Here is a 26,890-nt window from a genome sequence, read left to right on the forward strand (position 1 = left end):
CTGCTTCCACCCTCCCTTGCCCCTGTCCCTGCACCATATATGCCATAACTGAAAACCTAATTTTCTGTAGACTAAGAAGAGTGGCAAACCTGGGCCTTTTCTGCTGTCTGGATCCAGAGACAAGACCATTAAGATGTGGGACATTAGCACTGGCATGTGCCTTATGACACTTGTAAGTTCACTGATGTTTTTCTGGTGGTCATAGCTGTGTATGTCAAACCAGTTTTAACGGAATGAACTATCCTACATATTTATATTTTCAAGAGAAGCCAGAGTTATTGAAATAAGACAAACACTGGAAATATATTGTTTTAATGGCTTCTGTATTTCAGGTCTTGTGGTTGCTAGGAAATACTGAGAGTATCAAAATCCATAGTGTAAATGCAGGAGTTACTGTGGTGTAGCTTTTGTGACAAGTAGCAGAAATGCTAATAATCAGCTGAATTTTGTCTTCTGTAAAACATCGAGTTCTTCCGATGTGCTCGGGCTGGGCTGGCTGATGGTGCTGGGGGCGGGAGCAGGATCAGTGCAGATCACATGAGGACTCCTTTTTGTTTGCCTCCAAGGACAGGAACCCATGTTGTTGGTAGAGCTGATAAAGGTGTAATAATAGAAACTGAAGATAAACTTTGAGTTCTAATAGGTTTTAGAAAGCTAAATGCTATCCTTGTGGGAAGAGAGCAAGGAGTCACTCCGTTTGCCATAGCATAAATTATAGAATGCTGAGCCTCAAAACATGCATCTGCTCACTGATCTCTCCCTGTGCACAAGGTGGGCCATGATAACTGGGTACGTGGCGTTCTGTTCCATTCTGGGGGAAAATTTATTTTGAGCTGTGCCGATGACAAGACTCTACGTGTCTGGGACTTCAAGAACAAGCGATGCATGAAAACCCTCAATGCGCACGAACACTTTGTTACCTCTTTGGGTACGTATTTATTGTTCTGCGGCGCTTTCTGCAAAGTACAGAGCCAGGGATCCAGATCTTTTTTTCTCCATCTTCACCAGCTGCAGTTGAGCACCAAGCTAGGCATGCACGTCTGGATTCCAGTGAAGTTTTGTGCTATGAGTATTTTAATCAAGTAAGGACAGATAGGAATTTCAAGTGTGCTGGAGTTTTCCACGTCTGTTGCCAGTGTTGCACGTTGGATAAAGACGTTAACTGCCAGGGTGGTCTGGATCCTTTCACCGTGAGTGGGGAGGCATTTGGGGAGTGCTGTATTGCAAATGCTTGCCCAGAAAAAGTAAAAAGCAAAAGCAAAACAGCCAGGAAAAAAATATACTTTGAATTCCTGGGCATTCCTAGTTGGTCTTACCAGGTCTTGGTAGACCTTAGTTCCCCCCTGCTCTGGCAAAACCAGAGCAAACCAAACCCTCCCTGGTCAACAAAGCTGCTTTGCTCTGGCACTGACGCTGCTGTTCCTGTCCCTGAGCTGCTCTGGCAGGTCAGAGCTGGGGAAGTGAGGTCAGCAGCGCCCCAGGAATCAGCTACTGAGGTTTCCTCATCAAACTTGCAGGTCCAGTAAAAAATGCAGGCTTTCTGACTTCACTCTTAAATTGCTAGAGACAGCTGATGAGAAAGGGGCCAAGAGAAGTTGTGAGTTGAAGATGATTAAACCGTTACTGTGGGTTGGCAAACCTCGGAATTGGCTGTGTCAGTTCACAGATTGCTTTGCTGAGCCCTTTCTACTCAGCGAGGCTTTGTGATTCCTCTTGGCTAAACTTCCCAGAACTGTCTGCTGATCCAGTCCAAAATTGATTTGTGTATATGAAATATTTTGTGATCTCCTGAGAAACAGCGCACTTCACATTTTTTAGATACTAGCTCACAGCCTGTACTGTCTACAGCAAAAAGTCAAGTTTCTTGACTTCTGATTCTTTAATATCTCTTATGTAAATACATGAAGTTCTGTCTTCTGGTAGTACTCAGGGGTTGGATCAGTTTGAGATGTGTTGGACTCCCCTGTGTTATAACTTTATCTGGATATCTTTTCCATGAAAGCTCCTTTATAACTGAACTGAAAGGAGATTTTCACGCTTTACGAAATTATAGCCTGAGAGAATTTGCCTTCAGAACTACAGACATAATGAGCTTTGAAATTTAGTCTTTGTGCTGCTATGATTTTTTTGAAAAAGTAATGGCATTCAGTGAGAGTGGAAAATACACAAGTTTTGGATTCGTTCATAACATAAGCTTTTCTTTCCTCACAGATTTCCACAAGACGGCACCGTATGTGGTTACTGGAAGTGTAGATCAAACAGTAAAAGTGTGGGAGTGCCGTTGATTGAATTCACATTTGACCCCTTTTTCCTCTGGATGCACTCAGATACCATGGTTACCCATTGAGCTCTGTTTAAATAAATATTGTCCTTTCATGTAAATTATTCTGGATGTAGATTGAGCTTATTAAATGTTACACACAAAGTATTCATGCATGGTGAATCCAAATTGTATACTGTAAATTTACATACGTTGTCTAGAAGTACCATAGGTTTAAGAACATGGGCTGGCATTGGTCACATCAGACCTAAGAAGGCAGAAGTTGGATAATTGAAATAGGGCACTTAACTGAATAGTTGACAGTGTCGTTCTATGTCGGATAATTATACCTGTTTTTCTTTCTGCTGTCTGTTGGTGCCTGAATTGGTGACCTCATTTGGGAAAAGTTTTGTAGGGCTCTTTCAGAAATGTGTATCTATGTAACATCACTTAAGTGTGCTTAATAAATCTTCTCTAAATACTAGATAATAAGGCTGCAATTCAGAATCTTCTGAACCTTATGTGTAATTAATGGAAATTAATTAAACTCTGGAATATTTGTCATGAAACATTTGCCAAATCAACAGAATACACTTTGTTTTGGCCTCCTATCACGCAAGGGTTGGTATATTTATATAACTAACTGTAAACCTGAAGTAAGACAACAAATCTTAGTAGCAGCTGATGTGATAAATGTATTTATTTTTTATTTGGTCATTCAATGGTTAAGCTGTGCTGTTAAACTAAGTTTAAATGGAATTTTTTGTTTGGTTTTTTTATTTTATGCTAGACAAACTTCCAGGAGGAGTTGTCCATCCCATTAGAATTTAGTGATCTAATTTCCACTAGAGCTTAATCTCCCAAATGACTGCCATGGTACAACTTGCTGTTTGCTTTCGGTGTTTGTTAGAGATGTGCAATTCCTGTTACACAACAGAAGCAGAGTCCACTTCCCTCGTACGCGCTCGCAGGAGGTCGGGTATACAAAGGTTTCTCCCTTTCTTTAGTGCCTCCTTGGAAACCCTTTGGAAAATGAGGTTTTACTTCCCTTGACAAGACAATGTGGCTTGAATATGAACGTGCTGTGGTTTGCAGATTGAGAAACAGCTTGGGATACAGTATTTAACTGCTTTAAAGAAAAAGCACTAAATACCTTGAGAATCAGATTGTGATGGCAGATACAAATTGATACAGGCTTCTAAAAGAAAAACAAAACACCATCAACAAAACAAAGTCCATCTGTGGGAATGATGCTATCAGTGAACATGTAAAACCAAGACCAAATCCTATCAGCAAAGCTTAGCCCAGCTCGGTTATTAGTATTTATGTTGTTTGGTGTATACAATTTTTAATTTGCCTATCCCTAAAGTTACCTATTTTGATCTGAAGTGAATGAAAATATTATAAATTAATATTTTAATCAGCATTTTTGTGACAAATTCCATTGTAGATAACTAAGAATTACAATACTTATAAAACTAACCAGGTCTTTTTAAAAATTCACTTTAAAATTTACAGTGTAATGAAGTACCGGTCTGATGTTTTAACAGGTGAATTTGTGCTTTATTTTATTCATTTTGTTCAATACATGGCTTTTAAAACTGTCCCTTTTAAAGCTGAGAGTCCAAGCCCCCCGCAGGGCTGGCTGGAGGGGGCAGAGGCTGAGCGGGGAGGGGGGCGGTGGCTCCTGCAGCCCCCGGGAAGGTCCCTGCTCGGGGCGGGGTGTCCATGGGGTCCCTCTGGGATGGGGTGGGGGGAACGGAGCTCTGAGGTGGGAGTTTGGGGAGCCAGGTTCAGATTCAGGCTCATCTCTTAAATCCGGTGGTTTCTGTCATTTTCAGTGTGTGTTCCTGCAGTTAAGCATGCACAAATAAAGTATTTTTTGTTTGTTAGCTGCTTGGACTGGAAAAATTTGCTGCTCTTTGTCCTGTTTGAGAATTCCAGATACACAAGTAGTGCTTCTTCAGCTCCCTCCGTGCGTCTGCACCTGTGCGGTCATACAGCTGCCCAGTGCCTGGTAGGACCTAGAAGCTCTAGTGAAGTATGAAGTAAGCCACACTCGTGTACATAACGAGCGATTAAAGGTACCTATTCCATGGAAGTTGTCTACGGCATTTTTTCCCGTGGGCAGGGCTGGACCCCGAGCTGAGCCTGAGCAGCGTTCATGGCTGCGGGGGACACCCTGCCCAGTGCAGCCTCCTCCGGGAGCAGCGAGTGAGCTCAGGGACGGGCCTGGAGGGACCGAAAGCGAGAGCCCAGTTTAGACCTAACAGCGAAAGGCCCAGGGCAGGGGCTGGTGAGGGTTCCCGCAGCGTGGCCCCTGGCACCGTGCTGTGCCGGGTGCCACCTGCGACGCTCCATCACCGAATCCCGTGCCTTTCCTGTGCTGGGAAGTGCCGCTACGAGGTTACCGGTTTGGATTATAAAATACATTTATTGGAGGGTTTAAGAGGTTCACTGCTGCTTTGGCATTCTCCTCACCCAAATCGGCATCGCTTAAAAAATAACTCTATAGACCCTGTTACCAAATAGACAATAGACACCTTTTGGCTTGAAACCAGACAGACATTCCAGTGCCACACTCGTCTCGCGTGCCCAGGGAGTCTTAGGTGCATTCGGAAAAGTGCAACCGTTGTTGTGGTTGAGACAGAATCGGGAAGTTGATGTTCTATAGCATCTTGCACTTTAGAAGATTAAAAAAAAAAAAAACAAAACAAAACCGTCCTGCTTTTGTGTATGGTGTGACCAATGATGTGCCCGGGGCACTAATTGAAAAGTGAAAAAAAAACAAAAAAAAAACTCTAGTTGGTAGGGAGCGGTGGGGGGCTGGGGGGCACTGTGGGGCTGGGGGGCGCTGGCTGGAGCTCGAGCCCCGGCTGCCTGCGCTGTCAGGACCCGCTTCCCCTCCGCCTGGGGAACTGCCTGGGAATAGCGCTCTGAAATAGCTTTTGGGTCGCATGGAAGCTATTTAAAAGGAAAAAAAAAAAGATTATACTTTGTTTTTGTAGACAGTGGTGGCTTGATAATCCTTTTAATGATTTGAATATTAAAAAAGCATACTGAGTTGAGTGAAGGAAAAGCGCACTTAGGCTGAGTTACTTGCTGTCCAGTTGTACATAAAGCCCAGTGTATTTAACAGGTCGATACCCAGCCCCTCTCGCAGGAGCAGGAACCGTAGGGCTGCGCCTGGGCGGAGAGGGATTTACAAGTCACAACTGGATTTAACTGGCCTTTTTATCTTTCCACTGTGTCATGTTCGTAGCTGCTTTCTTGTCCCCCCCCTCCCCTCGGCTTCCCCACCGTCATTCCCAAGAGGAGTTAGAGAACCTTCACCTTTTAGAAGCTGATCCTGACATTGACATGAAGGCAAACATCGCATTTTTTTTCATGAGAACGATGTTAGAGGTTGCAATTGGAGAAACCAGTTCCCAGACTGTAGGAGTTAACTGAAGCTATTGACACAATTTAATTAAAAAGAAAAAAAAAAATCAGTAAAGGAATGTATATAATACTGCTCTGTGTTTTACAGTAAGATTTGTTGCTCTCAGACTGTGTAAAACAAAATTTATTCATGTTTTCTGCATATTAAAAAAATCTTATTGTACCAATTGGTAAACTATTAAATGCATATAAAACTAGATGTGGTTTTGTTTCCTTGGATGCAAGAATTAAAACTATTTTGAAAAAAGCTATTGGTGTTTCACCCTTCAGATTTTGCTCCACACCTGCTTTTTTATCTAATTTTAATTTCAATTGTGCTCGCTTGAGGAGATGTGAAGTGGTTTTAAGGCAGTTGGTGACAGAGTAGCCAGAGATTTTCTTGGGTAAATGTGGTGAAGTGAGGGTTTTTTTGTAAAAAAAAAAAAAAAAAAAAAAAAAAAAAGAAAAAAAAATTGGTCATGTTTTTGAGGTTGGTTCCAGGTGTGGCGCGGAGGAGCGGCGTTCCCGGGGCGGTGGGAGAGCAGCGGCCGCGGGGCTGGGTGAGTCACGGACCCCAGTGGGGTCGGGGCGGAAGGGACCTTGGATCACCGAGTCCAGCCATCGCCTCTGTCTCCCTGTGCCCCACGGGGGGTCCCAGTGGGGTGTTGGGGCTGGGGTCTGTGGGGTGTGGGGCAGGATTCCCACTGCTCCTGCCCCAGCACCACCTTCGCCCTGTTCTTACTTTGTTAGAGGTTTTTGGGTTGGTTGGTTGTTTTTTCCCCCTTACCTTGGGCCTGGTTTCCCAGCAGAGCTGACAGGGTCCCTCTCGCCTTCCCTCCCTCGGTGCGGTTGGGGTTGGGGCTGGGGGCTGCCCTGGGGTGAGCCTGGGGGGGCACAGGGGGAGCTGGGGCACCGAATGGCTCTGGGAAGTTTTGTCCCCGTAGTGGTGCTTTCAGTTGGTGTGGTTTTTTTTTCCCCGTGATCTGGCCTTCATTGCCGGGAGCTGCTGGTGAAATGGGTGAGTGAGTGAAGATGCGTTTGCAGGGAGGGTAGAGCAGGGACGTGGCCGTGACCTTGACATGGGGAGAGAATGAAAACAAAGCTCCTTCCAGCCGCAGTCTGTGTGAGCGTCTTCCCGGTGTTGGTAGCAGATCTGGGGGGCGCTTCTGGGGGAGACTGACCTTTCATTTGACAAACCAGCTGAATTTCAGGCGGTGCCAGAGGTGAGGTGTGTGTCCGACATCCCGGCCTGGCTGGTGGAAGGGGTGGCCTGAGCGTGTAGCCCTGAGATGGTGTCAGGGTCCAGAGACAGCCTTAGGGGTTTGGAAGGAAAACCTGCTGTGCATTTGCAAAGACGGTACCTTATCCAAGGGGAGCGATACGGGGTGTCAATGGCTGTTGCTAAGAGCACTCTGGGGTGTTAAGGAATTTCATTTTCCCCTTCGCCTCAGTGACTGGTGGATTATGCAGCGAGTGCCTTATGGAAAGCGGCTCCATAAGCGCACGAGACCGGTTTCCACCAGTTGTTTCCAGTTTTGCTACAGCACTGGTGGGTATTAAATTTATTTCTCAGCAGACAGGGTTGGATATGCAAAGAAATTCCCTGTGTTCCCTGTCAGTGTGGGGCAGTCGGTGCCGTGGGTCGCGGGGGTGTCTCTGCCCAGGACGAGCAGTGACGAAGGTTCAACCAGTGACTGTTCCTTCAAAGACAGTTGTCGCTTCTGTGACGTGATATTCCGATGGCATTAAGTGCTGGAAACCCCTCTGGAAAGACGGGAATGCCCAGCCCCAAACAGAGGTAGAGAATTACAGAACTTGTGTTGTTAAATGCAGTTATTTAACAACTAACGATGGCGTTGAGCCTCCTCAGCCCAGGAGCCCTGTTAGCTGGGATTTGTGTCCTTCAGCTTCATCCTGTGTGTTTGTGACAGCCCCTGGGGCAGCTGTGCCCCTGCTCCCCCCGGCAGCGAGATGGAGCAGCAGAAGTGACGGTGAAGCAGCCGTTGCCAGACGAGGGTGACACCCGCTTCCCCAGGGTCTGGGGTGCTGGGCTTGTGAGTCTGGCACTAGTTTTATTACTGATGCTGATGTTCTGGAGCCGATTCCTTGCCCATGGGGGCGCTTTGTTAGAGGAAAAGGGTGCACAGAGCAGAGGTGGCGTGAACCGAAAGGGCCCAGTGACCACAGCCCCTTCCAGGACGGCCCAAGAAGCCACAGTGTGGTCCCTGCCCCTGAAACGACCCGGCTGCACCCCCCAACCCCGAGCATCAGGTAGGAGCTGCGTGTGCTGGGCACAGAGAACGGGCATTTGCAGGTAGAGGAGAGATTAACGGGCTCTGAACCCCGCAGGATGGTCCCGGCTGGGCAGCCTCCGGCTGATCTGAACCTGGTCTCTCCTGGTGATAGGGTTCAGATTCGCAGTATCCAATTGGTAGGGAAACCAATAAATAAAGGTACCTAAAATAGTTTAAATTTTTTTTTAATGGACTGAAAGACACTAGTAAAAGAAAAATCTTGTAGGAAAGATGCACTGTAGTCATTTATTGATTGCTTTCCAGGAAATTCAGAATTTTTTTTCTAATAGGAGCAAGTTCTTTTGCAGTAAAGACTCCTCCTGCTTTGTTGCCTCTCGCAGCTCGGAGGCTGCTCCCCCTTCCCTTATCCCCCCCGAGTTACAGATCCCTGCAACGCCGTAGGGGGACGGAGGGTACAGAGCACAGTGTCAGCACTTGTTCTCCAGCAGGTCAGTAAAAGCAACGCGAATTAGCACAGGGTCTATCCAGGAAAGACGAGCCAGGGTGGGGACAGGACTCTGGTGGCACAGGGTGGCCAATGGGCCAGCAACTAGACCCGTTGGCCAGCGATGGGCTGTTTGCAAAGACGGACATTCACCTCTGTCGGCGTCACTGCGGCTGCAGTGGCCACGTCTCACTGGCTTTGGGCCCGGTGGGGCCAGGGGAGGACACGCGTGTTGGTCACCACCCCGGGATGTGTGTGACGGGGAGGGGACACATGGATTTGTTCAGTGTAACATCCACTGCCAGCAATGGACGCGCCCCTGGCACCAATCTCAAAACCAGTGTGCAAAAACCCAGTTCATTAAGAAGCTATTAGCCAGAGGTTTCAGTGCTGTGGGAGTTTTTAACTTTTATTTAAACTCCCTCCCCGAAGCTCAGTAATTTGAGGTTGTGGGAAATGTCTGATTCCAGTCTGGCTCCCGGTGCCTGGCCGGTTACAGTCCGTCAGCTCTGTGTTATGAGACCATGTCCCCATTTCTGACTCTTCTCCCCCCTCCCCTTAATAGGGCCAGGATTTCCTGCTAAATCAGTAGCTCAGCCCAGGTTTGGTGCCGTTACCAGTCTCTCCGAGGCACTGGGGTTTCCATCGCAATGGACGGTTGTGCGCTTTGTAGCCATCAAGCCCTGACTCTTTGGGTACAGCGTCCTCAACGCTCGGCTGCAAGCAGAGCAGAGCTGGAACGGGGAGTAGCAGTTTATATATATATATATATGTATATCTCTCTCTATATATATAGCTATATCTTTACCTTGAAAATTAGAATGTGAATGTTACAAAACCCCACTGAATTGCCAAACTGCCAACCAAAAGTAGAAAAAATGGTGAAAGGAATCCAATGGCTCTATCCTGATGTAGAAAATGCTGTACATCCCCCCGCTCCCACACAGGGCACAGCGTCGCTCCCCGGAGCGACAGGGTTATGGCTGCGTCTTCCTTAGCACAGACCAGGATCGTGACTGGGGGGAAAGAAAGCTTTTGGCTTGGAATCCACCTTTTACGGGAACGCTGAGCAGGGGGTGGGGCTGGTTCTGTACGGGTTTAGCAAAGCAGTGTCCTTAGTCAACATAAAAATGACCTGAGAAATGTTACACACCTCTGGACAGTTCATTTGGAATTCATATGTACAAAGTAGAAATCACTGATGATACGCACACACACGACACGAACACGCAGGGCCCCCCCCGGCTGCGCTCAGTGGGGCTGGGGCCCGGCCACCGGCCCCTCCCGGGGCAGACACCAGCTCAGGCAGACACATTACATTTCTCAGATTAGTTCTTTGCATTGTGTATTAATTGTACCAGTGCAATAACATTGTCAAAAAAGGAGGAGCTGCTCCAGGGGAGTCCCAGACCCTGGGTCAGATTCAGAAAAGGGTGGTTTAAACTTTTTTTTTTTTTTTTTTTTGGGGGGGGGGTGTTTTGTTTTTTGTTGTGGTTTGTTTTTTTTTTTTTTTTTTTTTAAGCGAGGTACATTAAGCAGAGCTCTGTGTTACGGGGATCTCGGCAGAAGGCATGCTCGGCTCAGCCTCCTTCTCCTCCACAGCTTTGTCCTCGGGCTCCAGCTGTTCACCACTTTTTATGCTTTCTTGGAGCTGCTGGCGCCGCTGCACCTCTGCTTTAAGGTTCTCCAAGTCTTTTTGGCTGAAGGGGAAAGCAGGAAGGGGAGCAGACGTTAGCCTGGCTGTAGGGGCGGTGGGAACCATGGGGACCTGAAAACGCTGCCAGCACTTGCCCCCTTCCTGCCACCTCCCAGGCCCCAGGTGGGAGGGAGCACCTGAGCTCGGCTGGGGCTGCTGTTTGGTTTTGGACCAAGAGGCACCAGGACGGGACCCATCAGCGGCCACTCAGTGCTGAAGCAGTGAGGAATTTTTGCCATCAGTGATTATTGACAGCCTTAGAAGAACAGAGTCTCAGCTCAGGTCATCTTTCTACAACCCCAATCAACTTTTCAACTAAAAGTTTAAGAGACAATTTGTAATAAATGAAAGAAAATTGAAGAGTTCTGCTGTTTCTAGTGCTCTTGGAGGCGATGCTGACAGTCAGGGCTAGCACCGTGGTCTCGGTGCTGTACTCTGTGAGCAAACACCTCCAGCAGCCACCCCACTCACCCGTGCCTGGGGGAGCCAGTGCTGGTCCCCCCCGCCCCGGAGAAGGGACATGGGCAGGGTGGGCTGAGGCACCGATAGCGCTGCCACCGCTCCCCCCTCTGCAGACAGAGCTCAACCAAAGAGCCTCTCTGCTGCTGGGGCCACGGGCTGAGACCCGGCTCTGGGCCACTTGCCGAGCAACCATGAGGCACATCACACAGCACTGGCCTTGGCCACTAAGGATTGCCCAGAGCCCATAGAGCCCCCTTCGCAAGCTTTCAGCAGTGCCTGCAGGAGACCCGGTGCTTTCAACAGCAGTTTTTATGCAGAAATGACAGTTTCTGCCATTATTTGCCCAGTGCTGGCTGAAGAGGTACCTACGATCACTGGGAACTCCCCATTTTGGGTCAGTGGCTCCGAATGCAGTGGGAAGCATTTGGGTACCTCAGGAACAGAGATAATACAAAAAAAAAAAAAAAAAAAGTCTACTTGATTTCTAGAGGTACAACACACGGAGCATCACTGTACCTTAGTGGAATGAAGAGAATTCCATTGATAATGTTGAGCTGCTCCAGGACACTGGCCATACTGGGAGCCGTGAACTATGATGCAAGAGGGGGGAAAAAAAGAAAAAAGCTTTAGAAGTCAAAACCCAGACAGAAGAACTCAGAGTTCCTAAGTGAGTCCAGACCCCATTTACCAAGGGTTTAGAAAACCCTAGGTCTCGTTTGACACACTAATAGCTGTGAAGGTGGCATAATTTATATTTTCTATGTCTTTATACCTGTAAGTTGAGAAGCAGCATCTAGATGTTCCCAAGCGAGTCCCCTCTGGACTCTGCGGGACTCAGTTAAATGCAGTGTATGTGTCCCTTCAGAACGTGTCGGGTTTTTCCCCCCTGCCTCCTTCAAGTGTTGTAACAAGGGTAAAATCTTTATTACCATTTTATGGGTTTGAGTCTCTTTGCTGGACACTGTTTCCTGGACTTGATCATTTACTCGATTCAAGTTCCTCACTCTCAAATTAGTCTGCCATAAATTCCTCAATTCTGTGCCCAGTTCCGTGCCCTGTTTTTAGCAGTGAGCAGAAAACCTACCCCCTCCCCGAGCGCGGTCTCCTGCTCAGCCCTTTCTCTGTGGCTGGAAGCTCCTTTCCCCCCCTGCTGCAACCCCCAGTGCCCAGCAGGGCCGGGTGCCTGGTGGGGAAGAGCAGCTGGGTTTGGCCCACGAGGGCTCCACGTAGAAGCCCCCCTGCCCTGCTCCCCACACCACCAAACCCTTGGAAGGAGAACAAAGCACCCGGTGAAGGATGACAGCATTTTTTAGGATGAGGAAACTGAAGTGTTTTGGGATTGAGCAACCTGCCTGCAGCCAGTGAGTCAGCAGCGGGGCAGGTCTGTGCGTCGGTGTCCCGGGCTCCCACACTGCCCAGCGTGTCCCGACCCCGCTCCCCGGGTGCCCTGCGATGCAGCTGCCTGTGCCCGAGCTCGGGAGAGAGAGCCTGAGCCCAGAGGGGACAAAAGCTCAGTCTGCATTGTGCTGTGCCTGTCTGAGCCTCCGCAGGGACCTCCCACCCGTGGAGGGTCTGTAACCGCCACTGCCCTTCCCAGCTCCTGCCCAGGCCCCTCAGTGTCCTTCGGGAGCAGCCACACACAAATCTCTGCCTTCAGGTACCCGCGACTGCTCTCGCTGCACGGGGTTACCTTGAGTGGCATGATGTTCGCGTTGGAGCCATTCTTGTAAATCTCGTTCATTGTGCGTTGAAGGGCGACTGCTTGCTGAGTCAGGTATTTCAAGTACTCAGAGCTCTCTTTGGTCTTTTCATGGTGTTCTCCGAGCTAATCCCAGAAAGACAAGGTGCAACGTTACAAATCCGAAGAGGACCCAACCAGGGTGCGCTCCTCGTCTCTGCTACCTCAACATCCTACAGAAACTCAGCAGAACTGGATTTCACCTGCCCTGGCATTCCAAAAACAAACAAACAAGAATTCCTCTGGGAGCCTGACTATCAACATTACGCATTTCCCTCAAGTAGGAGCATGTCTGCGGGGCCAGCGGCGTTCCCTCGCCAGGCTGCGCTTTCACAGACGGCGCTGAATCACCCCGTACCGCTGCGGACGTGTCCAGACAGACCCCGGGCAGCGGCAGGAGTTTCACTGTGCAGCAGCACGGGCTGCGAGCGGGAGAAGGTGCTGCCCCAAAACAGCTCAACCACCAAACGGGTTTGGATCCGGGATTTGGGAGACGGATGGTGCAAAGAGTGGGCAGAAGAGACCAGCTCTTTCCGTGCTGTGCCACCGACAGAAGTGTCTGTCCAGAGACAGGGGACAGCAAGAACACACTTGCAGAAGGGCTGTTCAAAGACATTTGGCATAAAGTGTGGTCAATTATTGTACAGGGCAGTAATTCTGCCCCGTCCCTAGAAAGAAGGTTCCCCGGCGTCTGCTCAGAGCCATGTGGAAGAGAGGCCCCCCCTGAGTTCCAAGCTGCAGCTCTGGTCTGCAGCAGAACTGCTCGGTTTCGGGCAAGAAAGCGACAGGACACAAATGAGCAGCAGGTGCTCGTTACCTGGTTTTTGTAGATGGTGTAGCCCTCCTTCTCGTGCTGCAGCGCTGACCGGAACTCCGCTTTGCTCTCGTACACCCGGGCTACCAAGTGGTGGCTGAGGAAGCGAAAAGGGTTTATAGGTACTTTAATAGGTACTTTATAGGTACTTCTTTAATGAAGAAGAAACATTTCTGCACCATAGGGAGCATGACTTTAACTGAACAACATTTAGGCTAAAAGTCTTAGTACCAGCGTCAAAGGAGGCAGATGCTGAACTCTGAACACAGCACCCTGGTAATGACTTCTCCCCACCCTGTTTGGGGATGAATAAACTACACTGATTTGGGCTGGGTTTTTGTTGAAACGCTGAGAAGTGACCTGCAGAAGTAAAGACTGAACTGGAGACTTTTTTCCTCCTGCACCCGGGAAAGCTTTTTGTTTCTTAGAATGCAAAGGTGTGAATTGATTATTCAAAAGTAAAGGATCTTCTGGCACAGAAACAACCAACAAAGCGGTGGCAGAGCTGGGACCCAGGAGACCCAGGCACTCTCCAGTGGGGAGAGCTGACCGGCTTGGACTTTCCCTCCTTAGTGTTTCTGGAATGAAAAGAGATTCCTGGTTTTGGCAGAATGACTCTCTGGGAGGTGATGACTCTCATCAAGCGTCCCAGTTCTGCCGAGGGAAGGCAGGATGCTTTCTGCAGGATGCAAATCCATCAACTGCTGGAAAACAAACCAGGCTCTTGTGGGTGCTTAATAAGATTTATTTTCGCCCTGACGAGGAACAGATGGGTTGCAATGTGGTAGCAGTAATTAGGAGAGGCCACTGCTCGGCTGAGAGTGAGCCAGTTTTGCATTCAAGGACAAGGCGTGCGGCGCTGAGGAGCCCTGGGCGTCTGGAGCAGATCCTAAAGGTGCCGACCACTCACAGCTCCCTTGGAAACACCCAGAAGCCGCTCAGTGTTTTATTCAAATACAAGGCTTTATGGTAAAGGACAAAAGCAAATTATACGCTTCTCAAAGATAGCTCCCCAAGGGCTGAAACAATTAAACACAAGCGTTTATGTCTCATCCCAGTCTCCCTGTGTAATTCCATTAGCCTTTTGGTCTCCAGCCTTCACTTGCCATGGAGGTTTTGCTGCTGAGAGTCCACAAGGACTGGGGTCATCTCCACAGATTTCTGGGGCAACCAGCATTTAAGAACAATCCCACAATTTAGGAACAAAAGATCTCTGTCTTTCGAGATCAAACTTGGGACGCTGCACCGTGCGGGACCTTGACTCAGGCAGCCCAGCACTCCCGGGGAGTCCGAGTCTCCAATTTAACAGGGCACAGCTGGGCACTGCTGGGTCAGAGCCCTCCCATGAAGCGTGGGGTGGATGCGCTCACTCTCTTTAACTGGGGTGACTCCTCCCGGCCTCACCTTAGTGCAACTTTCAAAGACTTGGAGCCATGGTACTTGGAGCTGATGGCCAGTGCGTTCTCCAGGAACCGGAGGGACAGGTCGTACTCCATCACCCCGTGGAGCACCAGGCCGATGTTGTTCTGCACAGAGAAGTCAAGCAGGCAGTGGGAAAGGCAAATTCAAACTGCATTTATTGCTTTGGAAATACCAAGACCACAGGGGGGTGTCACTGCTGAAGAGGCTGCAGCAGCCCCCAGTCCCCAACAGGTCTCTCTGTAGATGTAACACACCAGGAGACCACTCTCCCCCGAGGGAGCTCACTCCAAACAAGGGAGAGAAGGAACTCTCCCCATTTCATGCAAGGGCAACAAGAACGGGCTAAATGAAGGAATTTGCCCAAGGATTAGAGGCTCCTGAGCCCATGTCTCCAGTGTCGCAGCATGGAACTCCAGCCACAGAAGGTGGCCTTCCCAGCTGAAGAGCCAAACTCCTTTTTTCCCTTCTTCCAATAGCACTAACAGATAGCAACCCAGGGAGGAAAAAGCAGTGCCCAAATGTTTATTTTAAATAGCCAGCGCTATGGGCATTTTAAAGGCCAAGAGGTTTCTTAGAGATTAGAAACTTGAAGACTCCAAAAGCTTACTTACATCTAAGAGTGCCATTTCTGGATGATCCTCCCCAAACACCAGGAGCATGAGGTAGCGTGCACGGTACAGCAAGTTCAGGGCTGTGGAGAGCTGGCTGTTGGCAAAGCAGTACAAAGCGAGGTGCATCTGTAACAAAAGAAGTAACCCAGCATCAACGGCTTTCACCTACCTCTCTGCAGAGCAGACCAATCTCTCCTGTCTACTCCTTTCCTCAGCTGCGCACAAATAAAAGGTCAAAAAGGATTAACCACTCAGAAGAGTCCGGGTCTGCTGGTTATTTACAGCTCCACTGAGGTACCACATGAGACACTGAGGAAGCTGCAGTCTTTCATTTCAGTTTCTCTTAGGCACCTCAAGGAATATTTCAGGATTGACCTGTGTGTAGATGATATTCTGATCATGCTTTTGGGGGGATTCTTACTCTTTCTTCATTTGTGACATAAGCCCAGCAGAATTCATGAATATAAATAAACATTCAGCAGACAAAACCCCCAAAATTCTCAACTAAGTAGGACAAATACCGACCATGCAGGATGTTTATAATGCAAACACTTAGGTATTTGGGTTACAAAATGGAAAGATAGAAAACTTATGATGAAAGTGGAGGATTCTGGGCAGAGGGAAGGAGAACTGCGACTGTTCTCTGGGTGCAGACAGGAATTTAGGCTCTCAGACTCCGGGCAGACACACGAGGTGCTTATCTCCCCCAGCACCCTGTACTTACGTATTCTTGAATCGTGTTGGGATGTTCAATACCCAGGACCCTCTCGCTCATTAGCACCGCTTTCTGCTGATTACTTAAGGCCTAAAGAGAACAGAAGACCCAAGAGCAAGTCAGATGGTGCTGTGCAGTTGAGTGAGGAAGCACAGGGAAGGAATGAGAGGACGGAACAGCCCCCACTCACCTCTGAATAATCCCCCATGATATAGTTGAGACGCGCCAGCAGCCTCAGGCAGGCACAGATTTCAACATGCATAGCACCATACACATTGTTGAACAAGTTTAAGGCTTCGTTGATGAGCTCACAGCCCTCCTTCAAGAAACCTGAAAAAAAAGTTATATTCACATATTTATGTACATTAAATAGCCCCTCACACTGCTGCAGGAACACGCTGCCCACGAAGCAAGGACAGTGGGATAGGCAGCCACAGGCCACTGCCTCATGTAAGGACTGAAACCCAGGAGAAGGGAATCGCTGTCCTGGTTCCATCCTAGTGGGGAACTTTACAGCAGGGGGTAGTTTCAGATGGTCTTGGAGACCACAATTCTCCACCAGAAGGGGGTGGGTGGGAGTGTGGTGGGCAGTGGGCCCTGCTCTCCCTTTTTATCAGCAGTTGCCCCCAGAGGCAGAGGGGTCCATACCTTGCTGAACCTTTGCTTGCCCGCTCTGGAAGAAGTGGAAAGCATCGGAGGCTTTGGGGTTGACGTGCTTCACTACAGGGAAGATGTTGAGAATATCCTCTTCCGTGAAGGTGGGCTTGTGCCTGTTGTCAAAGTTGTACTCTTTCAGCAGGATCTAGAAGAACCAAAGAGAGTCATGGTTACCACCCTCACAGGTACTTGGCAAGAAAAGGGGAAAGTGAGCCGTGAATTCTGCACGTGGATTCACAGTCAAACATCCCCAGTGCCACCACCTCGGGACAGAGCTTTGGAAGGTCCCGTGTAGGTGTGCCAAGGCACAGTCATGCCAGGACTGGAGCCCCTGGCAGGGGAACCCCATCCAGCCACACTCCCGCACCCCACAGAGGAGCAAGATGGCAATGCTGTGGGGAAGGAAAACCCCAGGTTCTTCATTCAGGCTGGGTAATCTCCCAGGGGAGATGCACAGCAAGTTTACCCTTAAAGGGAAGGGGATTAGAAATCTCTTTCCCCAGGGGTGGAACCCGTATCCAACATTAACTCCAAAGACCCTCAGGGGCTGGCACATCTGGCTGAAGGGCCATCCCCTCCTGCGCTCACTCTTTCTGGTTCTCAGGACAGGGGATGGGGAAGGGAGGGGAGATGTAGATCTTACCTGGACTCCAGTTTTGAGGGAGATTTCACGAAGCAGGGTGATTTTCTGTAGATTATACACTTCAGCTGCTTGGTCAGCGTTCTCACTGCAAAAAAGCAGACACAAGCTTCAGCTCTGGGTAAGTGTCTGCCTGAGGAGATGCCGCCGGTGTGGGGTCCCTGTGCAGGCAGGTGCTAACTGAAACCAGTGACTGGCGTTACCGTGGTTGCTAACAGCCTATTAAAGCTCACAGATACCCAACAGTACTTTTTACTGAGATCCTACGCGTGTTCTCTTCAAAGCTCACTGCAGAGCTCAGGTGAGAGCCTGAATGCCTTCAGCTCCTGGTAAGGAGCAAGCTGTCCCTGAGGTGAAGGGACAAGCTCCCATTTAGCCAGGTAGTCATGGCTTTCCTCTTGGGCCACTCTGCTTGTCCTTCCAGTTTTACACTCACTATCCACGTCTTCCAGCAGCCTTTTCACCATCTCTGTTTCAGATACAGGAGAAGCTGTCCTGGTTTTTGGTATATAAGCTCCCTTTAGCCTAAATCACTGTCTGTACAGACAAATATCTTTTGATTACACTCTCAGCTTCTTGCCTTCTGCTCCCCTCGGCGCCACGATGGAGGTTTCCCTTCCTGCTGTGGTTTTCCTCCCTGCCTTCGCCCACAGGTTTCATCTCATTTCAGGTCTCAGTTACACTTCTCCCTGCTGCTCTCTGCCTGATTTCTTTCCATTATAAGCCTGTAAAACTCCCTCAAGAGTACAAATTTAAAGGCAGGTCCTATTAAGGAACAGTAAGAGCTGCAGATGTTTGGTGAGATCCCGGCACAAGCGAGGGCTGCTGCTCCGCTTACCATTCAAGACTAAAATCGAAGTAGTTCTTGGCTTCTGAACAGATACTCTTCCAAAGCTCCTGAGGGGTCATGCTGGCCCACGCAGTGTTATCAGAATTCCCAAGGTTCCTGTTTTTCCTTTTCTTATTCTTTTTCTTGGAGACCAGCTCGTCAGCTGGAAGATGGGCAATGGGATTTGGGAAAGAGCTTAGGAAGCAGTTGAGGAAGTGGCTGATGGCTGCGGAGAGACCTGACAGCTCCACGCCCTGCAGAGAGACACGAAAATCAGCCCTGGAAGACCCCTGCCATCACAGGGGCACCACTCCGACCCCGGGTCCCACACAAATCCTACCAGAAACAGCGAAATCTTCCAGGAGAGGAAGAGGAAGGCAAATATTTGCAAGTGGAACCAGCACAGACAGAATTATGTAGGTATAAGACATAAGTATGTACCTACACACACAAATATATAGTTCCACTTTGGGCTGCCACCTGGGACAGAGAAACTAGAGGGTGTAAAGAAGACTCTGACACTGGAGCAAAGCCAGGTGTGTTCCGTGCCATGTACGGACAGGCACAAGGATGCACTAGTGTTTGTGCAATTAGAAACGCTTCTTGGAAGGCAAAAGCAACACCGTTTCAGAGGAAAAGGTATTACAAGCTGTGCTTTCACTTTTAAAAGCCTTCAGCATAATGAGTGAGAATCTGGGGAAGAAAAGCATGAATGATTACTCTCTGGGAAAGCCACCTTCAAGTGGGAACTTGTTTTCCCCTACACACAGGCCTGGACCTATTTTAGCGCTAATGAGATTGTACTTCCCGTTGCCAGGCAACCCCTATGAACCGCCTAATGAGAGAAGAGACTCAAACAGCTCTGTGGGGAAAAAGTCATTAGAGAGAACACACAAGGCAAGGGTTAGACTGCAGGTCATACCTGGAGGTATGTCTTGAAGATGTGTTTTGCCGATCGAGTGATCAATTCGCTGATTCCTATTTTCTACCCAAAGGAATTAAGAACAGCGATTAAGAGTCAGTCAGCAATAACAATGAAAAACACGCTTTCCTTTTGAAGGGGGCTTGTATCAAGATCTGCAGAGGATGTTCCCCAGTCCTCACCCTGCAGTTTGGAACTGGTTTGCATTTGATGGCACTCCTGGAGCTGGGGAGGAGCCCCCTGCACCCCCGTGTGGCACGGTGACCACAGCCACCCCCCGCACGGCACAGCTCAGCTCTGATGGCGCTTCCTGATCCAAAGCCCAAAGATGGAGCTTAAAAGCTTAAAAAAAATGCATGGCTTAAAATCCAACTGTGTGTTACCCGCTACTGCGGTTGGGCATCCCCGAAACACTTCTCTGTCCCAAAGGACACTCAAAGCCTCTAACATTATGAAAGCCATTAGGAATTTGGGAGCAAAACTCCCCATCCACCACTTACAGCTCCTTCTCCCTCCTCTGTTTTTGAAGCTGTTTATTTTTACACAGAGAAATCAATTGGCCAAGTTGGAATCCATACAGGGCAAATTACGCCAGAGGTGGTTTTAATTGGCAGCCTGAAGTTAAGCCCAATGCTTACAAAAATGTGATCCAGCTGAGCACGGCCAGGGGTCTTGGTGATGAAGTTGATCACTTTGCCCAGATAACGCATGTTGATGCCCCGCTGGTGCATTGCCTCTGCTAAGGTGGCCCCATCCATCGGGAGCACCGTGTGATCCAGGCAGTCTTTGACCTGCGGGGAATATGCAGACTTCAGGTACGGAGAGCAAACGCGAAGGAAAAAAATTCAATTTTTTAAAAAATTAATAATAATTAAAAAAATCTGATTGAGGAGGGGAAATTGCATTGCCTGACAGAGAAGGCAGTTTCCAGGGATGACATTTCAGTTACAAGCACAGGATCACAGGACCGCTGTTCCCCACCGCTGGTCGCACACATTTCTGTTACCCGGGGTTCAGGGTGGCCCCAAAGGTTCTTTCGGTGGAAATACCAGAGACCACCACGCTGCATGGGCAGCGGAGAGCTCAAAGCAGCCTGGGCAAGCTCTTGCCACCTGGGGACTCTGGCTCAGGCGACTTTCCCTTTGGCACAGTTTATTTAATGCCTGTGGAACCGGTGGGTTAACCCTTCGTTAGGGGCCTCACAGCCACTAACTCAAAACATTTCCAATTAGAAGACTACACGGCGTTGTGCACCCTTAGCTGATAAGGGGAAATGGCACTTGCATTTTAAGTTGTGTGGCAGTGCTGATGAAGTCATGTCTCGCGTCACGGAGTAACAGCAGTCCCTCTCCCACACGCAGAGCGGGGAGGGCCGGTCCCTGCAGTCCCCTGCCCTCGCACACGCTTATGCAGCATTTTGGGTTTACACACTGGTGTATCAGCTGTCTCGTAAAACAACACTCACCAAGCCCTCTTCTGATTCACTCCCCCTCCTTTTTTTATTTAAAGACTAAACAGCTGGTCTTAAAGGTAATGCTGACTACGAAACTAGTGGATTCATTGTGCAGAAGAAACTTCCCAGCACACAAAATCCCCTCCTACATAAGATCAGCAACTCCTGAACCTTCTGGAGTGGAGATCATCAATTCTGCCCTCCCAGGTACAGTGCCTGTTGTAACACAGGCATCAGCAGCCAATTCAGAGAGCACCTTGAGAAGGGAAAAGCTGGCATTTCTTACCGAGCCAGGTGCAGGGGTAAGCATCCAGAATGCTTAAGACTTAGAGAGGGAGATTTTACAATAGACATTAGTAAGAACAATTTCCCAGTTCACTCCAAATTATTAATCACCAATTGAGTCACAATCAGGGTCAGATAATACAATAAGTTGTGCAGGATGCCCAGGGCTAGGGAGGATGACCTATGTGGTCTTTATTGTCCCAAACTCTTAGCAATAGCTGTTAATTACTAGTGCCAAAAATTCATTGTTGGATTGAAGTGGGAAAATTGTGCTATGATGTAAGACGGGAAACGGGAAACCCCTTTATGTGCTTGCACGAGAGACGCTCGTGCTGTTCACCAGGGGGGCCAGGACTCAGCTGCCAGCAGAAGTCGGCGCTGAAGCTGGTGTGTCCCCCTGTCAGCGCTTCCTCAGAGCGGCCAGGGTGGAGGCAAGCGGGGACACCGCTGCTGGTCCTCAGCTCCTTACCAAACCCGGGATCTGGCACGACAGCAGGAACGCAGCAGCATCCTTCAGCAACTGCTTCTGATCCTGCACCTCCTCCTTGCTAGACTCAGGAAAACGAACACCTAGGAGAGGAAAGGAGAAAGACATGGAACACATCAGCTCAAAGAAGAGACAAGGAATACACAGAAAGGGTATAGTACAGGTAAGAAGTTAAAGGGATTGTCTACTCATCTACTCTACAACACGTTTCAATGGGAAGGACATCAGCTGCTGTGCTGGGTTAGCAGCGCCGTTGCCCCTGTCCACTCACATTCTTTCTTAATGCAGCTTTTAAAAGCCCAAATTCTGCTCTTTGTCTGGTCCATTCTACCTATTGAAGTGTGCACAGCACTTTGCAAAGGCAGAAGAGTCAACTGGTGAGACTGGAACAGGCACACTTCCACAGATGGACCAGCAAATGCTGCAAGTCCTAGAAGCCCAGCACCTTTTGCTTTCGCACACCAAAATTAAAATAAGGTTTTAAGTTCTAGCTGCAAAGTCGGTGCCAACGCACTAACCCTTACCAGCCTCAGACGATGCTGCGTTTCAGAACACATGCTCCTTCTGGCACATTTATTCTGACACATAAACTCAATGATACAGCCATTCACCTGCAATTTGCACGCACACAGCCTTGGCATTCACCCCCAGAAACTCCCTGGCAGTTCCTTCTGTATTCCCAAATAAAAATTAACAATTCCAGCCATGGAAAGCTGCATACAACACCTGTGACTGATGCATGTGTTGGAAAGGGCACTGTGACCTGCTTATCATCACATTAGTAGAGCAAACCCTGCCCTTCACTCAGGATGCAACATCAGTCGTCCAGCTACAACCGCTGTTTTTTGTGTGACCTACTACATTAGGATCAAATTTAATCCCCCCCCCCCTCCCTCTGCTTCTCTTCCTATGGTCTAGCAGCTGCGACGCTGGAGGATGGCAGGGAGATTCTTGGCAGCAATCTGCAGGCCTGCCCCAAGCACAGCGGGGGGAGAGAGCTTGCTGCCTGCATTCGGTGGTGCAAGCATCGCAATCAATTACTCTGCTTTCTCTTTCCTCTGTCTTTGTGCTTCTCGGAGAGTCTGTGCCCCGCCAGCCAAAAGCCAGCAATATTTGAAGCTACAGAAAACAACTTTTTGTGTGTGGCTGGACACAGCCATCCTCTGAGGGAGGACTAAAGTCAGCTCTTTGTACACGTACCTGGTGAGAAAATATCTGGGTTAAATCGAATGTCAAATGACGTGTCGCTAATGGAGCCCACAGCCTTGCAAGCATTTCGAATCACTTCTCTGCTTTTGGGATCCACTGGAGCAGGAAGAAAAAAAGAACACAAATGAATGCGGATTTCAGAAGATGACAAGTTTAGCTATTAAATTAAGAGAAAAGTTTTGCTATTAAAAGCAGCAATGATGGCACATTCTGCAGAAATCCATTATAAACCCCATCAATTTTAAGACATTTGGGAAAGAGGATGGCTGCAAAATGCAAAGCCTGAACAAGAGCCCATAAAATGACCCAGAAAACCCATCAACTGCCACCCCCCAAGTACAGATACTCAGAAATGCGAGCCCAGGATTCCCAAAGGAGTCTGTGCGTTGCTCACCCCCAGCCCTGCCCCAGCTCCCCTCCACCCACACCGAGCCTCAGGGCCCCCCCATTGCTCCAAGGCCAGAGAGCTGGCCAGGCTCCCGCTCCTGTGGCAGAGCTGCTGGGCTCGCTGCAGCCAGAGACACTTGCCCACCAACCCAGCCGGCCCCCAGGGTGACTAATTCATTAGCGTGTGAACAGCTCAGTGCAAAGAGCCAGGACAGTATTGACAGAAGCTGCCAGTGCTTGTCCTGTTCACCAACAGTCACCCCGACACCCCCACGCTGGCACAGCTCCTGCCAGCGACAGCCCAGCAGCCAGGGCAGGCGGCCTGGGCTGCTCCTGAGGAGGAAATACCTGTTCCATCATCAGATGCAATGGTCTCAGCAAGCTCTTTCACCTGATCAAGTCCTGTCACGTTATCGTCTATTTTACCATCCTCTGACTCAGCCTTCTCGCTCTCCGCAGTCCCGTTCTCCGGAGAGGCGCCATTTTCCAGCGCGCCGGAGCTCTCCTGCTTGTTGGCTTTCTGCTGCATCAGCTGCAGCGCAGCCAGCTTCATGAACAACAGATACCTGCAGCAAAGGAAAGGAGGAATTCAGCACAGCAGGGAAATCCAAGGGGATCACCACTGCTCTGCGCGGGAAAAACCTCACCAAGTTAGCTCTATAGACCATACGGTTTCCCTGTGGAAAGGCAGGATGCACATCCTCTTCCCACGAGCTTTCCAAAAAAATCAAAGGAGCGCACATTAGTTTATGGGAAGAAGCACAAAAAAAGTGGGTTTTCATTACCCATCCCAACAGGAAACTAATCTCCTTGCAGTGGTTACAAATTGCTTTCCACACACACATCAGCAGACAGCTCGGGAGGACTCTCCCAGGGCTCGTCAAACCCAAACACACAGCGATTTTGCCAGGAGACCTTAGAAGAGGCCCAGCCTCCACTGGCCAAGGAGCAGCAGCAGCAGCACCCTACAGCCAGGGTCCTGCAGGCTGCTGGTCTGGAAGCTCTCCCGGGGAGCAGCAAAGCCAGCCTGCGGGCACGTGGCAGAACCAGGACGAGCAGAACTGGTTGCTCAGCGGGCAGGGCTCCTGTCAGCAACGGGAGGGCTTGTCTGCCCTAAGAGTGGAGCACAGGCTGTGACCATCTGCCGTAGCAAAGCACCTGCAGCCCTCCACAGCATTAACATCCCCAGCACCACACCACTTCCACTTGTCCTGCTCCCAGAGCTCCCACTTGCTCTGAGCGAGCCCTAACACCAACACATCCCACCTACTGCCTACAGCACTTCCCACAGGTAACTTTTTTTCAGCCTCTAGGAAAAAAAAGGGAGCATTCAAGACATCTAGAGAGTCTTAAAAAGAAGCATAAAGCCTTCCCATTCCCCATCAGGCACACAGGATATCTGCAAAAAGAGGAACTCCTACATGTTTGGAGAGGAAACAACAAGGCCAGATGTGGAGACTAAAACCCAAACCACCTCTTTCTCAGGCTCCCTGTAACCCTGTCAGAATCCCTACTCTTTTCACCTCTCGTTAATTAAGTTTCTATAATTGCACCTGCACAACCAAGCAATGGGGAATTTAGATGCCCACTTCTGGGTGCTCTGTCCTGATGTCCCAGGGACAATGCAGCGTGGTCCTGAGGTGGACCATTACCAGCTGCAGGAGGAAGGGAGGAGCTCAGCTCACCTGTGTTCTACAAAGGCATCAACAAGCTCTTGCCGGAGACAGCAAAGCTTGTGTCTGTGCTGCTTGGGGAACCCCATTTTCTTACATTCCTCTGGCATCTCCTCCCCTTCCACAGGCAGGAAGTTGAGATCTGGAGGGAAAGTGCGGAGCAGGTCCAGGATGTAGTGACGCCCGTCGTTGCCAATGATGCCTTTGCACTCCACTGAGGAGCACAGCTCCACCTCCTCGTTCTTGTCGTTGAGGACTTTGTGCTTCTGGATCTTCAGCGGCCTGCTGGTCTTCTCCAGCAGCTCCAGGTACTTGGGGTGTGAAACAACTGTCTTGCCAAAGTCTATTGACCCATAGATGACGCTCTGTTCCTGCTCCCGTTCCAAGATGCCAGGAATAATAGACTGAGCTGTCACCCTGTAACCTCTGTAATCCACCACCACAGTCCCCAGCGTGTACAGCCCTTCTACATCCACAGCATTATAGGTCCGCACACCATTGAGATCATTGGTAGGAGCTACGTAAGCAGCAACATCTCCCCCAAAGTCCTTGTAGTGGTCACGGACATCAAAGCCCAGGCTGAAGAAAATGTTGTTCCAGATGAACATCTGCATCTTGGTCTCCTCACTAGGGTTGATGGCCATGACGTTGCCATCAATGACAGCCATAGCCCCTCTCGTTGCTGCTGCAGTGAAGTCACTGTGAACCTGGAGGGAGGTGGAGAGAAAGCTGGGTCAGGAAGGGCTCCCACCCTCCCAACACCTCCTCTCAAAGCTCCCTGCAAATTTCTCCTTCACTCCCCTCCTCCCAATAGACTTCCAGCGGGCAGGTCAGCTGGCTTTTACTTTTAGGAGCCTGGCTAGTGGCTTAGCTTCCAAGCTCCAGGAGCCAGGACAGTAGGGATCATCTCAGCTCAGACTCATTAGCTCTCTGCAGAAGGGAGCTTAGGTGTAAGTGTGTCCCCCCTCCTCCTGTTCCACCCACTCGAAGGAGGAACTGGATCAGACAGAAGAGCAGAGGACTAAGAGGCGGCTGCCTCGGGGTCAGCAGGGAGACATGGGGTCAAGGAGCACAACTCTTCCCTGTGGGGCTGCGAGCAGAAAGCAGACACGCGAGAGAGAACAAGACCCTTCTGCTTACAAACAGGCATCCTCCTCTGGCAGTTTCTAAAGCATAGAGCGGGTAAAGTGTCCAGATGGGACATGGGCAGCAGAGAAGGGGCTGTGTGAGCAGTTTCCTGCACAGCCCAAAGGTACCTTGAAAATGGCTCGTTCTCTCAGCAGCCTCTCAGGCAGGTTCTTGCGCGGCAGCTCCCGCGTGGTCTGCAGCTCCTCATTCCAGTCTCTGGTCTGAAAAAGTCAAAACCTCATGGGAAGCAACGCATTGTGTGGGAAGGGGCTGCCAAGGCAGCGTTTCTGCTTTACGAGGCATTTTGTGAGAGAAGGGAGGTGAAGGGGCAAGGATTCAGGCTGCCATGGAGCTCAGCGGAAGGGAATTAGCAGCAGGAATGAACACTCTTCATGAGTGGACTTTACTCAACAGCAGTATGGGACAGATCTTACACTAGCCCAGCTTATGCAGTGCTGGAGGAGCACGGTGCAGGTTTCATTAGCCAGCACACTGCGAAGTGGCCACAGCTGCCCATGGGCAGCCGTTACAGCCCTACACCACTCCTGGCCTGCAAGATTTTATGCTGCAAGTGAAACATTTGGAATAGTTTGCTCAGAGACCCAAGAGCCACTCCAGGCGCAACTGGTGTGGAGGAGCACTCTGCCTTCTGGGCAGTGGCACTCAGAGCGGGGACATGGGATTTACACACACCCCAGCAGAAGTTGCTCCTCTCAGAGCTTTACGTGCTCAGGGAGTCGCAGCTGGAGCAGCACAGCCCCTGTAGTCAAGGGCACTGCCAAGAACAAGGGCTCCCACAAGCTGTCCCTTGACAGACAAAACCCTTCCACAAATACCAGAGGTCTACTTGTTAAAATTAGCTGGTTCCCAGTGCAGCTGGTGGCAAAACAAGACCGATACCTGTCCAGGTATGTGCTCTTCGTAGCCCAGTCTCGAAGTATAAGCATCTTCTGCCCGGACACAGTCCATGGCATGCTCTGCTTGCGGGGCCGTCCAGCTGTACACTTGGAAAGGAGTGGCTATCCTTTCAAAGGGGTGTCTCTGAACCCTGGTTTGGGAGTGAAAACAATCAGATGTTTTCCAACGGATGACTTCTTTCTACTGTAAGAGAATTTTCCCTCTGCTGCAACATCAGCTTCTGACACACAGCAGAACAAGACCAGGTCCCAGGAGCAGCACAGTGGGCTTTCATTTACCAAGTGCTATATCCCGTGGTGGCTCATTGGCACGGGCAGCATCTCTCAGCAGAAGGCTGCAGAGTTACCCAGGCTCTCCCCATCCCTCTTTCCCCAGTTCTATCACCAGAGATCCCCACCACCCTCTGCATCTGGAGGGGGAGGATG

At 49.7% G+C, this 26,890-nt stretch overlaps 2 protein-coding genes across 4 annotated transcripts in view; one reads left to right on the forward strand and one right to left on the reverse strand.

Annotated features, from left to right (window-relative positions):
* PAFAH1B1 (platelet activating factor acetylhydrolase 1b regulatory subunit 1) overlaps positions 1 to 5,891 on the forward strand; it is a 35,492-nt gene extending 29,601 nt beyond the window's left edge. For both annotated transcript variants that reach the window (XM_074160946.1, XM_074160947.1), the window contains exons 9-11: positions 71 to 172; positions 772 to 928; positions 2,212 to 5,891. In XM_074160946.1, coding sequence (XP_074017047.1) covers positions 71 to 172; positions 772 to 928; positions 2,212 to 2,285 — 333 coding nt within the window. In that variant the 3' untranslated portion in view covers positions 2,286 to 5,891. The remainder of the gene's footprint in view (positions 1 to 70; positions 173 to 771; positions 929 to 2,211) is intronic.
* A 2,276-nt stretch (positions 5,892 to 8,167) lies between these two features.
* Positions 8,168 to 26,890, reverse strand: part of CLUH (clustered mitochondria homolog) — a 36,479-nt gene continuing 17,756 nt past the window's right edge. For both annotated transcript variants that reach the window (XM_074160759.1, XM_074160757.1), the window contains exons 8-26: positions 26,448 to 26,595; positions 25,676 to 25,768; positions 24,432 to 25,126; positions 23,095 to 23,312; positions 22,351 to 22,455; positions 21,133 to 21,233; positions 19,564 to 19,716; positions 18,926 to 18,988; positions 18,013 to 18,257; positions 17,178 to 17,262; positions 16,526 to 16,679; positions 16,068 to 16,207; positions 15,887 to 15,967; positions 15,163 to 15,288; positions 14,534 to 14,655; positions 13,133 to 13,226; positions 12,268 to 12,402; positions 11,094 to 11,167; positions 8,168 to 10,119 (exon numbers count right to left, since the gene is read on the reverse strand). In XM_074160759.1, the coding sequence (XP_074016860.1) occupies positions 9,951 to 10,119; positions 11,094 to 11,167; positions 12,268 to 12,402; positions 13,133 to 13,226; positions 14,534 to 14,655; positions 15,163 to 15,288; positions 15,887 to 15,967; positions 16,068 to 16,207; positions 16,526 to 16,679; positions 17,178 to 17,262; positions 18,013 to 18,257; positions 18,926 to 18,988; positions 19,564 to 19,716; positions 21,133 to 21,233; positions 22,351 to 22,455; positions 23,095 to 23,312; positions 24,432 to 25,126; positions 25,676 to 25,768; positions 26,448 to 26,595 (3,001 nt within the window). In that variant the 3' untranslated portion in view covers positions 8,168 to 9,950. The remainder of the gene's footprint in view (positions 10,120 to 11,093; positions 11,168 to 12,267; positions 12,403 to 13,132; positions 13,227 to 14,533; positions 14,656 to 15,162; positions 15,289 to 15,886; positions 15,968 to 16,067; positions 16,208 to 16,525; positions 16,680 to 17,177; positions 17,263 to 18,012; positions 18,258 to 18,925; positions 18,989 to 19,563; positions 19,717 to 21,132; positions 21,234 to 22,350; positions 22,456 to 23,094; positions 23,313 to 24,431; positions 25,127 to 25,675; positions 25,769 to 26,447; positions 26,596 to 26,890) is intronic.

Source organism: Numenius arquata, chromosome 18 (genome assembly GCF_964106895.1).
Source record: "Numenius arquata chromosome 18, bNumArq3.hap1.1, whole genome shotgun sequence".
In the NCBI taxonomy this organism is placed as follows: domain Eukaryota; kingdom Metazoa; phylum Chordata; class Aves; order Charadriiformes; family Scolopacidae; genus Numenius; species Numenius arquata.